We start from the raw sequence: 14,528 nt of genomic DNA on the forward strand, positions 1-14,528 counted from the left end.
ATTTAAAAAGGGGTGTTCCTGCTTCCATTTCCCTGCCAAGACACGTAATTTTTCATGTTCTCTCTTCCTATCTAATAACAGGAAGAACCAAACACACCTTCATACCTTTCATGGCCCTTAAGATCACCACTTTCCTTCTACTTCTTCTCTTGCTCCTCCTTCCCTTATCTTCAGGTCACCATCTTCTCTACCTATTTTAATACGATTACAAACATTTACCTCTTTCCACACACATAACACATAACACAGGAGTTTTTGTTTGCATACAGGTTTGGCTGAAGGCTTCAGGGAAAACATGCATCCTACTCGTGGCTTACCTTTAAAGGTACACACCCTGTTGTTCTCTTGCTTGTGTTAAATGGTCAAGACATTTAATGTGGGAAGCATAGATGTTTGTTTGTTTTGGTTTATAATGTGGTACATAGTTTCCACAATGTTTTTTAAACTGACATGTTACTTTTCTGGTGTTGGTTTTGGATGAAGGTGAAGTCGAGGAAGCTATTTGGTCATGATTTTGTGTTGGATTACGACGAGGCAGGAGCCAACCCAAGGCACACTAAGAAACCTGGGAAGGGCCCTTGAAGACCTTGAAACCTAATAATGAAATAAATTAACCTATATATACACTGTCATCTCTCTTCCTACTCAATGTTTTGGTCGTGTATGAGGAGATATGTAATCGAGTTTCTTCATCGGAGCCACTCCTTGTGTGTGTTATGAGCCAATAAATTAGCATCATATTTTATTTTATATATGTACACCAGATGCGTATCAATGGGCTATGACGAAGAATATTATAATAAAGCTTTTGCTTTCCATTTGGTAATCACGTTTGTGATTTCTGCAAGTTCTATTATTCATAACTACAAAATTTAAGTCTCGTTCTTGAACTTAAAAGACGGATTTTGTTATCGTCTCACAGAATCAACCTCAGGGGAAGAAAAAGGAAGAAGTTGATGCCAAAAATAGTTAAAATATGTGCTTCTTCTTATATGCCACACCTCTTTCCATACATATTTTTGGACAATCTACAAAGCTTCATTTTATATAACCATGTTAAAGACATTTTTTCTTTATCTATATGTTATTACATCATATATTTTATAAACTTGTATTTTTTTTCTCTTTAAATGTAAATCAAATGTTGATTAATATTGGATTCATTTGATTATCGAAGGATATATCTTTTAATAAATTCGTCGTTAAGGACCATGTAGATTGAAGTGTAATATGATATTGGTTGTTACTCTACAATTAGACTCGATCATAAGCTTTTAATTAAACAACACACAATGGAAGTTCAATGAGTAATATCCAACTAAACATGTTGGTATACACAAACAAATATATGTTTATAAAACATAAATAATATGTACACAAACATCATAGGTACAAAAACAAGTATATGTTCATAAACATAAATAATATGCTAATAATCTATATAGTCATCTTCATAGTCTTGTTCATCGTTTTGTTGCTGCAACTGCTCGGAAGGTGGTTAGACTAGTGTAGATTGGACTAATGTTAGGTGATTTGGGGTGGGCTTTGTTGGAGAAGGTCGTAATTGAACTAGAGGGATGCTGGATTGAGGTTGTTAAGACGAAGACAACAATCTTATGACCAGTTCTTAAAAATTGACAAACTCTTTTCTCAAATTGTTCTATTCTTGGTCACGTCTTTCTAGTCACTATGTGAGTTGGACAATGACCTCCTCAAGACTAGTGGAAAAGCAAAGAAATGACAGATTTAAAAATTTTAATTACTGACGAATATTATCAACAAATACATTATCGATGGAAAAATTTATCGGTAAATCCGTCGATAATGCACATTTCACTTATCAATAAAAAAATTCGTCAATAAATCCTTTGGTAATTATCGGCAAACAAAATCTATCGGTAAACCTTCGATAATTACCGACAGGCAAAATATGTCGATAAAAAGAACGGAAAAATTTCACCCATTTCTTTTTCTCTCTCCATAGACGACAATATATTTTTCTCTCTCTAACCACTTTCTTCATTTTCTTTCCTCTCATCTCAAGAGCCATTTTTATCATTCTCTTCAACCATTTCTCTTTCTTTAGCACCCATCTTATTCCCACACTTCTCCTATCTTAGCTCAAGCCACCACAACTATAAGGCTCTTTGACAGAGGAGAACCACTCAGAGCAGTTTTTCACGTTGTCATATCACCACACTTTTCCTATCTCACCTCCATTGAAATAAAGATGGTTGTTCGAAGAATAAATTGAGATTTTTTCCCAATTTGAGGGTTTCTAAAACAATTAGGGTAACTAGGTTTAGTCTTTGATTTTGTTTTTGGAATGAATTGGGTTTCTGTTTTGGTTTAGGAATGAAAGAAGATTGATAAAAAAATGAAAAAACTGAGAAAATAGAAGACATGAAAAGAAGAAGAAGATGAACCAGATTGAGATATTTACTGATGAATTTATCGACGGTTTTATTCATGAGTAATTATCGATGAATTTTTTATGTGTTTATCAATAAATAATTATTGACAGATATAAAATTTTTTCGATAAATATTACTACCAACGGATTTGGGTCCATCAATAATTTGTCAAAAAAATCATTGCCGACGAATTTTTAACATTTTTTACAAATTTTAACCATAGATAATACTTGTTTTTCTTGTAACGAACATTTACTGAAACATTATGATTTATAAGTAAATATTATCGGTAAAATAACATTTTACAAAGTAAAACTTATCATTAAATTTTAATTGGTTTAAACGTTCTAAAGGTTAAAAATTCAACTCCCGTAGCATTTGTCACTCTTGCTTCTTTGTGCTTTATGTATCCACCGTAAACCTTTGAAATTTATCTTGAACTTTAAAATTGTTTTATCCAAAGGTGTGTTACTAGGTGGAAATGTCTGATTAACATTTATGAATGATAAATCAATTTGTGGAAGTGAAAATTTTAGGTGATGTCATTGTTTTGTTAGCTATTATGCAAACAAGTTGAAGAAAAATTATGCAAATTAAATTCTTGCCAATGATAGGTCATAATTAATGTATTATATATTTTCAATATATAACTTTCTTAACGTTGGAAAAAAAAACGTCTTGTATTAATTTACAAGCTAAAAGTTATTTTTATAATTTTTTGGCAACCTGGTGATGATGAGCGTTAAGTGTTTGCATGAGTAAGGTGTTATATAAAAAAGTATATGTCTAGTCTAGTTGGGTTGTTGTGATATGGGAGACAACCATTAAGGTTTGTTGTGATATGTGTAGCAGAGTAATGTTTTAAAAGAAGAACTTTAAAAACAATATCATTTTAAAAAATGAATTGAATAACTAAGATTATACAACAAGATTAACAACAATTAAAAATATCTGCAGATCATTTACTAATAAATTTTAAGAGTCTCACATTAACAACTGTAAGAAAAAATTCATATTAACAACATATTCAAACTCATCCGTGTGGAATATGAGTCTAATTATTAAAAGTTCTATGTGAATATGCATCTGCTTCTTATATTAAATTATTTAATTTTGATAAATTTCAGTCATTAAAAATTCTTTAAGTCACATCTAGTTAATACAGAATTTTTTACCCAGTTAATTAAAAAAAGAAAACGACTTCTTTCCTTCCAATTCATATCCTTAATTTTGTTATTATATACAAACACACAAGCATGTTATTTCTATCATATCATATCATATTTTACAAGTACATATTAATATACCATAGTTCTAATTAATTGATTAACTTTTGATATTCCGGCTTTTAGCTAATCTCTAATAACTTATCTTTTAATTTATTTTTCAACTTTTGACTATCAGTTTGATTTTCGACAAATCATGTAAGAGATTGTCTGATAAACTATATATACTCTTCCTTTCGGGTTTTTTTTTTTAAAAAAAAACTCAAACTAAAAATTATAGTTAGTCTTCTTTCATAAGAAACAATTTAGAATATCTCTTGCACTAATTATTTTCTTACAAAAGAAACATCTTCAGTTGAAATTATTTTTGAATTCAATAAGTGATCAGTGAAATGTTATGTATTTGTAAATATTTTGACAATGTTAGAGATAGTTTGTAAGAAATCATAAATTAAAATCTATTCAATACTATTAACTAAATTAACCAACTTTTAAATGAGTTGTAGGAAAAAAAACAGAGGGAGAGAGTAACATTAAATAAAATAGTAAAATATCTGGTTAAGTTGCGATTCATTTTGTTTACTCATTTGACAAACATCAACGTCAAAGAATTTGCAATTCCTGTGGCTGACAGCGTTTGAAAAAGAAGTTGATTAATAGATAAAAGAAGGAAAAAAAGTTAGGTTCATGATGTTTCTAATTGTGCACCTCCATACACGCATTTTTGGTGGTAAACATTCACAATGACATCACATATTTATCTTAATTTTGGTCAAATAATAGTCAATTTTAAACTTAGTATGCCCTACTTACCCAACACGTTGAAACCTACCATTTGTCTCATAACCCACACAAACTCCATTTCGACTTTGCAATCATGCTAATTCCTTCAACAATTTACTAAAAATATCAGAATCCAAAGTTCTGAAATTAGAACAAAAATCTAGGCTATAATTTTTATATGCATTACAGCAAAAAAAAAACTAAATTTTTGCGTGTGTTCTTAACTGAATTACAGCCAAGCTTTGTGTAAGTATGAAAATCCAAAGTTGTGAAATTAGAAAAACCCTTTTGCCTATCAAATTGGATCAAGTTAAACGACACAAAAGAAAATCTAAATTTAGATAATTTTGCTGTCTTACAGCAGCCTAGCTTTGCAAAATAAGATTTTTGGCCATACAGTGTAAATACTGTAGGATCGTTGTAGAAAATTTTAAGAGTCAAAACAGATACTTATATTGCTTTGTGTTTAAGAGAATATTTTTGAGTAAAATGTAATTATTTGGGTAATTAGTTAATAAACAACCAAAGTGCTTAAACTGTTCATTTTCAACTTAAAGAAGTCAAACCTCATTTAGATGGTGTAATTAAGAATATAATCCTGGTCATTGTGGTTCAGTTTCAAAGGTCTTCAGAAAATAAGAGAGTGTGGTATCAAATTTAGGTGGAATGGAAGAAGCAGTTGATCCACTTGCACAAGGGACAAACCATGCAAAGTTATAACTGAATTTTGGAATTAGAATAAGATGAATCCTTAAAAAACATGTTTATTTTAACAATTCCTTGGTGCCCTAAACCAAGTAGATTCTAAGCTGTGAGGCATGTACAATTAAGATAAAGATTATGCAGGCAATAAGTTCAGAAGTATATATATGTCTGTTATATGTACATGACTGGTTGTATCTTTTTCATCTATAAAGAAAGCTGTGATGAAAACCAGATTCCAAAAGACACAATTCCAATGGTAGCAAGAGCTTGAACCAGCTCAACTATAGTATTTTTTTGCTCCAGTGGCACATTCTGCCAGTCTGTCCTCCTGAAACCACTCAAAATAAGACACAACACAATCAATTACGGGTACAAAGTCAAATTTGGTTAACAAAAGTTAATTTATTTTATGTCAATGATATTTATAAACAAACACCTATGCAACAATTTCATCTTAAATATAATTTTCTAAATACATACCCTAAATCTGCAATTATAATGCTGACATTATCCTGTGTACGTCGGTCCTGCAGAGAATATCATTATATTATTATAAACTTTGAAGTGGCAATATAACAAGTTCAAAGATGATAACTGCCATGAGATTTGTTAAAACTTACCAAAGCGGCTTCTGCAAGCGATTCACATGCTAGCTGAATTTGAAACAGGAGAAAACAAAATATCATAGCTGCAACTACAATGGCTTACTGATACTAGCGTTGTGGTTTCAAATATACAGCAGTGTGCATACCTGAATGTTTCCATGTTTTCGTAGTTGATCCCTAACTAAAGAAACTGCTTCTGAGCTGCAATTGTAAGAAGAATGTGAAGTAATTTCTTACAAACTAAAAGATTAAATATGTTTTTAGTTACTAGACTTAAACCGCGAAATTAAAATTTATTCATGTCTCAAACTTTGATACATTTTAATTCTTTACTTTAAAAATGGATAAGTATAGTCTTTTTAATTCTCTGATATTAATTTTTTGAACCTCTTAAATATCATTCCAGACTGTCATCTAAGGTGGAATGTATCAACTTGAAATATGTTTGAAAACCAAAATATATCAAAGTTTGAGATAAGAATGAATTCTAATTTTATGTCTAAGTTTAAGAACTAAAAACCTATTTAACTCCAAACAAAAAACTATACTATAGGTGGCACAACTGATTCAAGGAATCATGTAATAGACCTGCTCATGTAATCCCATAAGCCATCGGTTGCTAATACTACAAATTCTGCATCTGAGCCAAGAGCTACCTGATAAATATCAGGGTACGCTACAACCAAGTCATTGTTGAGCTGTACTCTGTGTCGTGAAGGCATTCTTACGTTAAAATTTATAGTTTTGTTATAAAAATAGATAAAGGTAAATTTGAACGAGACAGTGCAACACAGTCTAAAAATATTATGTCCTCATTGTATTTTTGCAGAATCAGGGTAGAGCCAACAAAAATAGGAGCTTTATTCAGATGTTGATTATGTATTGCAGTAACAATCTGGACCACCAATTTTCTTTGTAGTTCTTGGAATGCAGGTTTAGACTTATGTTGAAATCAACTTGAAGTAAAATTTGCTCCTTTTTATAAACTCTAATTTAGTTATATTTCTAGATAAAATGGAATCTTCAATACACCTTTTACTTTGATGACGGTAAATACTTGTGATAGCATAACAGATTCAACAAATCTTACTAGACTTTGATATTATCTTAAAATGTGAAATTAGGCCTAAGGTAGCCTACCAAAGCATATGAATCAAGGCAAACAACTTATCTCCATTCTTTTTATTGAATGCTAATGTAACACAAACCACATTGGAGAAAAAGTAAGGAACTTTAAGCCACATAAGTGTACCTACCGAGAGATGAACTTTGCTGACCATTTTCCTTCCTGAACTCCTTTTTGCAGCATCCTTTTCACACGCAAAAAGGTAGAAAAATCCTTTAGGTCACACTTTAGCTATGGTAGCTCAAAATGCATAATAGTGAAGAGATTAAGGACCGTACTCATTCTTCTTCGTTTTGAATCGCATGTCCCCAAATGCACGAGATACAGCAATGTCTCCACAAATTCTACCGTTGCTAATCTATAGACAACATATATCTGTGTTATCATTAGCCATGTAATGGGCGTTCATTCATAAAGAATGGTGATGAAGTGCACAAGGCTGCCCCCATTCTGCTGAAAAAACTTCAAAAACTTAAGAAAAAGAAATTGAAAACAGTTTGCTCAATAAAAGCATAGTTTGAAAATCTGAACTACAATTGAGCCTGAAAATGAACACTAAAAAACATCAACGATATTCGAAAGTGACAATTTCTTATCACGTGTCATGCTATAGTTGGAAGAGACTACTACATCTGGTTTCCAACTATAAAACCACCCAGCATAAATAATTAAACTAGGAAAAAAAAATGGTAATATGCCCCACAAAACACTACTTAGTTCACATCCTAAGTTGTCAAAACTTTCAAATCAGAACTTTGGTTTATATTGTATAGAATATTGTCATATTGACTTGGGATGATGGTCAAGGTATGGAAAAGATGAAGGAACAAGGAAAACACACCCATCCACCTGCTTCTCTTATTCTTCTAATTTCATCAAGAGAAGTTTTGTTGCTCCCATATGGACGGTGAGGACTAGTCAGAACTTCTGCTTTTCCAGATCTGCATAGAACCTACAAGAATATAACAAGCTTAAGTACAAGTCAAGTAATTTTGAAGACATTCAAATCCCCTATATACCCTAAATGAAAGATGTATAAAAGAATAGTCCAAGTCATAGTTTTTCTCTTCATAATTCTATTACATTTCTTTCATGTGCAGAGAAACGTGCATAAAGAAGTCCATTTCTATATATCATCTTGGGACACATAAGGATAAATAATACATACCGCAGAAGAGTCACCGATATGTGAAATTAGAAGAGCATCATCTCCGATGAAAATGGCAGTTGCTGTGGCACCTGATTCATCCTCCTCTCCATTCATTTCAAGCCTTTAAAAATCAAATACTACTGTCTAAAAACCTCTAATATAGTTATCACAAATATATAATCATATTGGAGATTAGTGCCTTACCGTTTTAATAATCTCGTGTCTGCCTTGAGAAATGCCTCCTGCAATGCTCCTTTAATGGCTTTGAAATCTTTCTCCACTAATAGTAATCCACCTTGTAAAGCTTCAACACACTCCTTGTACAGCTCATCCCTGTAGTTAGCACTTGGCACACCAAATCAACAATTCAGATTGTGCAAAGATTAAAGAACAACAATTCATTTACCAGACTTCATCCAGAATAATAGGAAACGCATATATCAGTACAGCGCAAACAACGATGAGTGCAAGGGCAGATAAACTTCCCTATGTTAGGATTGATGAAAGGGATCGAATGGAACAGAGTGAAACTTAAATGGAACGGAGTTTGATTGAAACGTGAATGCATTTTATCCCATTCAATCCAATTCCCCTCCTCTTCTTCCCCCTGAACTGGAACCATTCTCTTACTTTTTTTTACATATCATCATAAAAAGAAGTCCAAACAATATAATAGTAACTCATTCAACTTAATTTCAATTCACTCGATTTCATTCCACCCCAGTAGACACACTGCCACTCTCACTCCAAATTCACTCGTTGTGAACATCAACTAGAATCCTGAGCAAGTAATCATAGTAAACTATGTTGTGAAGCATTTCAATTGTTTTCAAGTAACCGCATCCTAATACAACCAAGATAATCATCACTTGACACCCCATTAATGGATATAAAAATGAGCAAGCAAAAGAAGCAACAAAACATGCATAGATGATACATACAAGACCTCACAGTAAAAATCAATGTGCTGAAAGACCTGAGGAACTCGACAGAAGAAAACCCTCCATGGCCATCGAAGACAGCGGCGAAAGAGAAGCCCTGAAGGCCATCGGGTCGAACAATGATGTCATCCTCCATCTCTTCGCGGAGACCTTGCAAGGCTATGGACCCCCATCGTACACCGGGCACCTCAGTTAAAGAAGATGGAGCATCAATGGCTATGGCAGAGCAGCAGCGGCCCCTGCTGGTGGTGCTGAAAGTGTTTCTCTGCGTGGTCTTAGAGGTGGAGCGACTGTGGATCTTGCACGAGAGGAATCTTTGCATGTGTGGAGTTGAGAGGGCCATGATGGAGGATTCGGACAGCGAAGGGAAGCAGAAGAAAGAAAGTGTTTTTGTGTTGAGTTTTGGATAGAGCGATATAGATAAGCAAGAGTTAATAGAAGCCTCTAACTGCTTTAACGGATTGGATTCTAAGATGGGATTAGATTCTTCACCAGCTTATTCAACGCGTGAAACCTTAAAATTTGGCCCACCCACAGCTGACGTGGCAAAACATGAACGTGGAACGTGATGGTCTGGTCCTACTCATGTAACACAAACACTAATGTCTGGAGTTTTTATTAGTCAAACTATAATACCTTCTTGTTTATTTCAACATGATGTGCGGTTGTGGTTAAGATCAGATAGAGTGTGGCTGGCGCTGGAGTCAACAAGCTAGCTACCATTTCACTCAGAACGACACCAAACTACAGAGATCAATAAATGAGGCACAAAATATTAAACTCCTAATGTGATGTTAGGTCTATAAAGATTATTTGTTGTTTTTTTTTCTGCTAGAGAATTGTTTTTTTCTTTTGATGAATTTTTATTTGTTTCATATAAATTTAACTGTGTTTTTGGTGTGATCTTTTAAATATTTTTTAATAATGTGTTAAGAAAATATTTTTTTTTATCTTTTTCTGCAATATTAATTATGTTACTCTCTTTTTTCATTCTGCGAAAATATATTAATGAATAGAAGTTTTTCCCCCAAAATGCGTATTTTTATTACAAGAAGGATAATATTGAGGACTCATAATGGTTGTCGAATAATATTTTCTCTCACCTAGTTGATTTATGATTAATATTGAAAAAATTTAAATTGTGGTGATACGGCTTAATAACAAAGGATTTACGTAAAGTGAAAATATCATAAAAAATTAATATAAATTATAAATTTTTGCGATAAAGAATGTCTAAGTGATGGAACTCAATAATAATAAATATTCATGTAAATGTATTCAATTTACAACTCACGTTTCATCATGTATATATTACAATATAAAGGTATACGCAAAGAGCTTTTTACTTACTTAACAAGAATTTTAAGTTCAATACACAAAGTAAAACAATTCCGGTAAAAAATAAAGTTAATATTTTTCTTCGTTCAAGAATACCAGTTCGCCTGATGCAGCCCATGCTAGTTCGAATCCATTTTGAACCTCTTAGATATGAGTAGAAAAATACCCTGTGATGCTATTTTATTTCGGTTTGAATGTGGCTCTGATTTGCATAGACACAGTAGCTAGTGTAGAAGGAAATAGCTTAAGCTAAGTGAAGAAAATATGTAAATTATTGTCCCTAGTTTAAGATAGCAGCACAACACTTCTTTGGCGCTCAAGTAAATTCTTCCCTCAAATAATGGGGTCCAGGCTGAAAATGATCAGGCTCATAATATGCCTCTGGCCTGTAAATTCCAGCATCGTTCATTCGGTTGCTCAAAACATGAAGAATGGCTTTCTTCTCACCTCCATACTCATCCCTGTTGTTCTCAACGTATTCATTGGCCTCAGCTGCTATCTCGTTCACAAATTCGAAACGATTGTCTTCTGATAACATTAACCTCTCTATGTCCAACGTCAACAGCTTTCCCTGTTCCCTAATCTTTCTCACCTGCTCCTCCAGGAAAGGAACGCGCTCCATTTTGGGTTCCATATACTCATCCTTCTTTATCTGCATCAAAATGAACTTTTGCTTAAACATTCAGAACAGTGACATATGATATTAGAGAAGACTGTGTGTCAATAACATTAAGCCCTTACTGAATAAGCACTTACCGTGTAAGTAAAACTTTTAAAGAATATTATGTGATTGGAGAAAATAAAGTTAAATTATTTTTATTTATCAGATATTTTGGAGGGTCTATTCAAATAAGATCAAAACAGTATGAGCAGATGATTAACTATTTCCATAAGTTATCCCAAACACTTACATAATTACTTCAATCAAAAGACGAGTCCAAATAAGCTTTTCCAAACAGTGGCATAATTACTTAATATCATAAGTCAAAATAACCTTTTCCAAACGCATCAATTACAAGTGTTAATGTTCACCATTCTGACAGACTTAAAAAGCACTGAAGAAGCTTCATGTGCACCAAGATCGATCAGAAGACGAGTATGCATTGAGAGTTGAGACTAATATAACAGATATAGGGAGATGTGCAGTGAAACCAAAAGAAGTTATCCTTTGCAAACAATTACGTTCTTAAATAGTAAAATATGTGTAAATGAATGTCATAGCGTTGACATCAAGCAATCATATGCAATGCATAAAAATCTAGACTGCTAATTCTACTTCACTTTTCCAAGCAGTCCACTTTCAGATCCTACAATGCAATAAATCAGTCTATGATAACCTCAACTCTCTCATCCATCTAACTAAGAAAAAGTTCAGAATGGTTCAACTTAAATCCTTATTTTATAGCAAATGAGCAACCATGAGTAAATGTTTACCATGATCTGACTCATCATGTTGCACTTAAAAGCAATACTCTTCGAATTGAGGTTGGTGGCCAAGAGAACCAAAAATACAAATTTATCTCACTCCTAACAAACCCTTTAGGCTAAATAAATTCAAGCATCTAACTAACACTTTGCACAACAATACTCCCACAACTGGAACTTTACATATAGAAAAAATTTTCTAAACTGGGAAACAAGTACAACGACACGAGCAAACCCCTTCATTTTCACCTCTTTCAGTTAAGGAATTTAGACAAACAGGTAAGAGGCAACAGTGGAAAGCAATAATTGTAAGAAAGAGAAATCGGGAGCAAAGATACCAATTTTCTTCGTCTCCACACTCGTCGTCCACGACCCTCCTTTTTCATTTGAGGCATCATCTTGCAAAACGAACGAATCCATAAACAAGTTCAGTTGAGCACAAACAAAAATTGAAACTTTGAGAATTTCTTTTACCTGCGAGCTAATCCAGAGTCCCGAATTTCCACCTCTTAACTCCATCTTCTGCAAACAACAAAATGTATCTTAAAATCGAATTTCAGAAGATAAACTGAATTATACTATCAGCGGGAAGAGAAATAAGAAATTACAGGTAAAGCGGAAGAGAGAGTAAACGAGTTGATGGAGATAGCCATGGATGAGAGTAAACCCAGAGTGTTCTGCTTATCTGAACTAAAAGAAAAAACTTTATAAGAAAACTGTACTTTTTTTAAACTCCATTACAATTTTTTTTTTAAAAAAAAACTATTAGAGACTTAAATATACATCATTTTTTAGTTTAATGAATAGTTCTCTACAATCTCAAAATAATAATCTCTTTAGTCTTTAGTTTAAGCTTAGACTTTAAATAAACAATGTAGTTAATTATCTCTGAGTTTGATTTGTATGTACTTTTAATCTTTATAATTTGAATTATTCAGAGGTTATAATTGATAAGAGATTTAAGATAAATAATGTAAAAATATTATTTTACTACAAATTAATTTATGATTAATAGTAATATAAAATATTTTACTCTGTCAATTTTAAATATAATATTGAATTAATTAATCATCATTATATGAGAATTTGTAGTAAAAATTTAATTAATTTAGTTTGAAATAAATTAAAAAATATTTTAAATGATTTCATGAAAAAGTAAATTTTAAAAACATAAATATTACCGTGTAAGTAAAACTTTTAAAGAAAGAAAGATGCCTCCTAATCTTTCATCAATAATTGCTAAAACAACTAATTATTTAATCTCGTGTTTAGATATATTTTAATTAAACTAATTTACGATACTATGAAAATTAATTATAATTTTATACAGATCTTTCAATAAAATACATTTTGAAATTTAGTTTTTAAAATACTAGTATTCCTTATAATAACTAAATATTTTATTATCAATTGTACCGGATTAAACATTTTAATAAGTTGGTGTTAGGTTCCACACTATGCAACTCATTAATTTAATGGTGAAAGCAATCTAAGCAGTCTATAAGAGGAATTACATCTAATCAATATTTTCTTAGCAGACCATAGTATCTGTCAGGAAATATTTGATATATTATGAAATAGTTTATATGATTTATCCGATTCAGTCAACAATTTAGTACATACCAAATTAATATATCACAAGTCTTGTGAGATAATTTGTCTTCCAAGTTTAGCCTTTTATATTAGAACAGGAAAAAATAAATAAATCTTCTTACCCATCAAGAAGTCGTTTATTTTGATATATGTACAAACAGCATATTCATGAACTAATTACAAATCAAACATCTTTTGTTGTTAAGCATCTTTCGACTTTCTCTTACAAAGGGATAAGTAGTTAATTCATTCAAATGTAAAATATCCTTATTTTCTGGACTTTACTTAATTTACTAGAATATATATAAACCTTTTCCTATAATTAATATATTCTTACAGAAGTTATAAAATCATCTCAGTTCAATTTTTTTCATTTTCCTTTTTGTCTTCCATTTCCAGTAGAGAGAAGGAAAAGAAGGTAGAATTGGACTACACGTGTATCCAGAAATAAGTGAAAAATATTTTTTCAAAATCTAACTCAGTCTTCATAACAAGATAAAGAATTAGTGTTAAATAAAATATAATAAAAGCATGCTCTCACTCCTATTAACTTACCAAACAATTAATTAAAATATAATATAATAATAAATAGTATCCATTTAAAAGAACCCTAAATACCAATAAACAACAGGATTACTTGCAAGAAATGAGAATCACTCCTAATAACACTAGCTAAACAAACTAATGCTCAAACTTTATTCTATATCGATTTATAATAGATAAAATCGAGAGGAATGCGATTTTTTTATAGCAGTATTAGGTAATAAAAAGTCTATTTACCTTTCATTAAAAAAGTTATTTAATTTTTTCCATAATTATCGATAATAGTATATTAAACATGTTATTAATTAGTTGAAAATACATTATATATAGTATTTCATTTTAAATCACGTAATCATTTACAATAAATTTATTATTTTTTGTAATAGTTACCTTTAAAGTCATACATATATAATTAGCTGGAGTACATTGTATATAGAAATTAAATCATAAAAAAAGTTTATTTAAATATTATATATAGAAGTTAATTATATTAAAATCACGTGTTAAGCAGTATCTGATTAGTTGATAAAAAATTTCATATACAAATATTTAAAAGTAAGTTTGTTTATACATTTATGTTGAACAGTTGGGAGTTGAAGCTTGACTGTCGAGTTGAGTGGCAGCGATAGCATACTAGTTTTTTAGGTATATATATATTTATATAATAACTATAAACCAA

At 31.4% G+C, this 14,528-nt stretch overlaps 2 protein-coding genes across 3 annotated transcripts; both read right to left on the reverse strand.

Annotated features, from left to right (window-relative positions):
• Positions 1-5,137: 5,137 nt before the first annotated feature.
• LOC108329980 (protein phosphatase 2C 57) lies at positions 5,138-9,372 on the reverse strand. Of its 2 annotated transcripts, none has more exons than XM_017564408.2 (11): positions 8,986-9,372; positions 8,214-8,342; positions 8,028-8,130; positions 7,701-7,811; positions 7,138-7,217; positions 6,990-7,043; positions 6,322-6,438; positions 5,880-5,934; positions 5,749-5,781; positions 5,609-5,655; positions 5,138-5,456 (listed from the first exon to the last, which is right to left on the reverse strand). In XM_017564408.2, exons 1-11 carry the CDS (start codon positions 9,291-9,293, stop codon positions 5,333-5,335), a joined length of 1,161 nt encoding a protein of 386 aa, XP_017419897.1. In that variant the 5' UTR covers positions 9,294-9,372; the 3' UTR covers positions 5,138-5,332. The 2 variants fall into 2 exon arrangements, with proteins under 2 accessions (XP_017419897.1, XP_052732887.1); XM_052876927.1 differs by having other exon boundaries at positions 8,214-8,354.
• Positions 9,373-10,439: 1,067 nt separating this feature from the next.
• Positions 10,440-12,429, reverse strand: LOC108330974 (protein PLASTID TRANSCRIPTIONALLY ACTIVE 7). The gene is made up of 4 exons (XM_017565574.2): positions 12,322-12,429; positions 12,188-12,235; positions 12,052-12,111; positions 10,440-10,940 (listed from the first exon to the last, which is right to left on the reverse strand). The coding sequence occupies exons 1-4, from the start codon at positions 12,364-12,366 to the stop codon at positions 10,605-10,607; spliced, it is 489 nt and encodes a 162-aa protein (XP_017421063.1). The 5' UTR covers positions 12,367-12,429; the 3' UTR covers positions 10,440-10,604.
• Positions 12,430-14,528: the final 2,099 nt, after the last annotated feature.

The sequence above is a fragment of the Vigna angularis genome, chromosome 4, assembly GCF_016808095.1.
Source record: "Vigna angularis cultivar LongXiaoDou No.4 chromosome 4, ASM1680809v1, whole genome shotgun sequence".
Lineage (NCBI taxonomy): Eukaryota > Viridiplantae > Streptophyta > Magnoliopsida > Fabales > Fabaceae > Vigna > Vigna angularis.

Coding starts and splice junctions, on each gene's coding strand:
- LOC108329980 (XM_052876927.1), bottom strand. CDS start 9,293: ATGGCCCTCTCAACTCCACACATGCAAAGATTCCTCTCGTGCAAGATC. Junction 8,355..8,985: donor TCTTCTGTCGAGTTCCTCAG/GTCTTTCAGCAC, acceptor TGGTGTGCCAAG/TGCTAACTACAGGGATGAGC. Junction 5,457..5,608: donor ATTATAATTGCAGATTTAGG/GTATGTATTTAG, acceptor GAGTGGTTTCAG/GAGGACAGACTGGCAGAATG.
- LOC108330974 (XM_017565574.2), bottom strand. CDS start 12,366: ATGGCTATCTCCATCAACTCGTTTACTCTCTCTTCCGCTTTACCT. Junction 12,236..12,321: donor CTCTCTCTTCCGCTTTACCT/GTAATTTCTTAT, acceptor TGTTGTTTGCAG/AAGATGGAGTTAAGAGGTGG. Junction 10,941..12,051: donor TGTGGAGACGAAGAAAATTG/GTATCTTTGCTC, acceptor ATTTTGATGCAG/ATAAAGAAGGATGAGTATAT.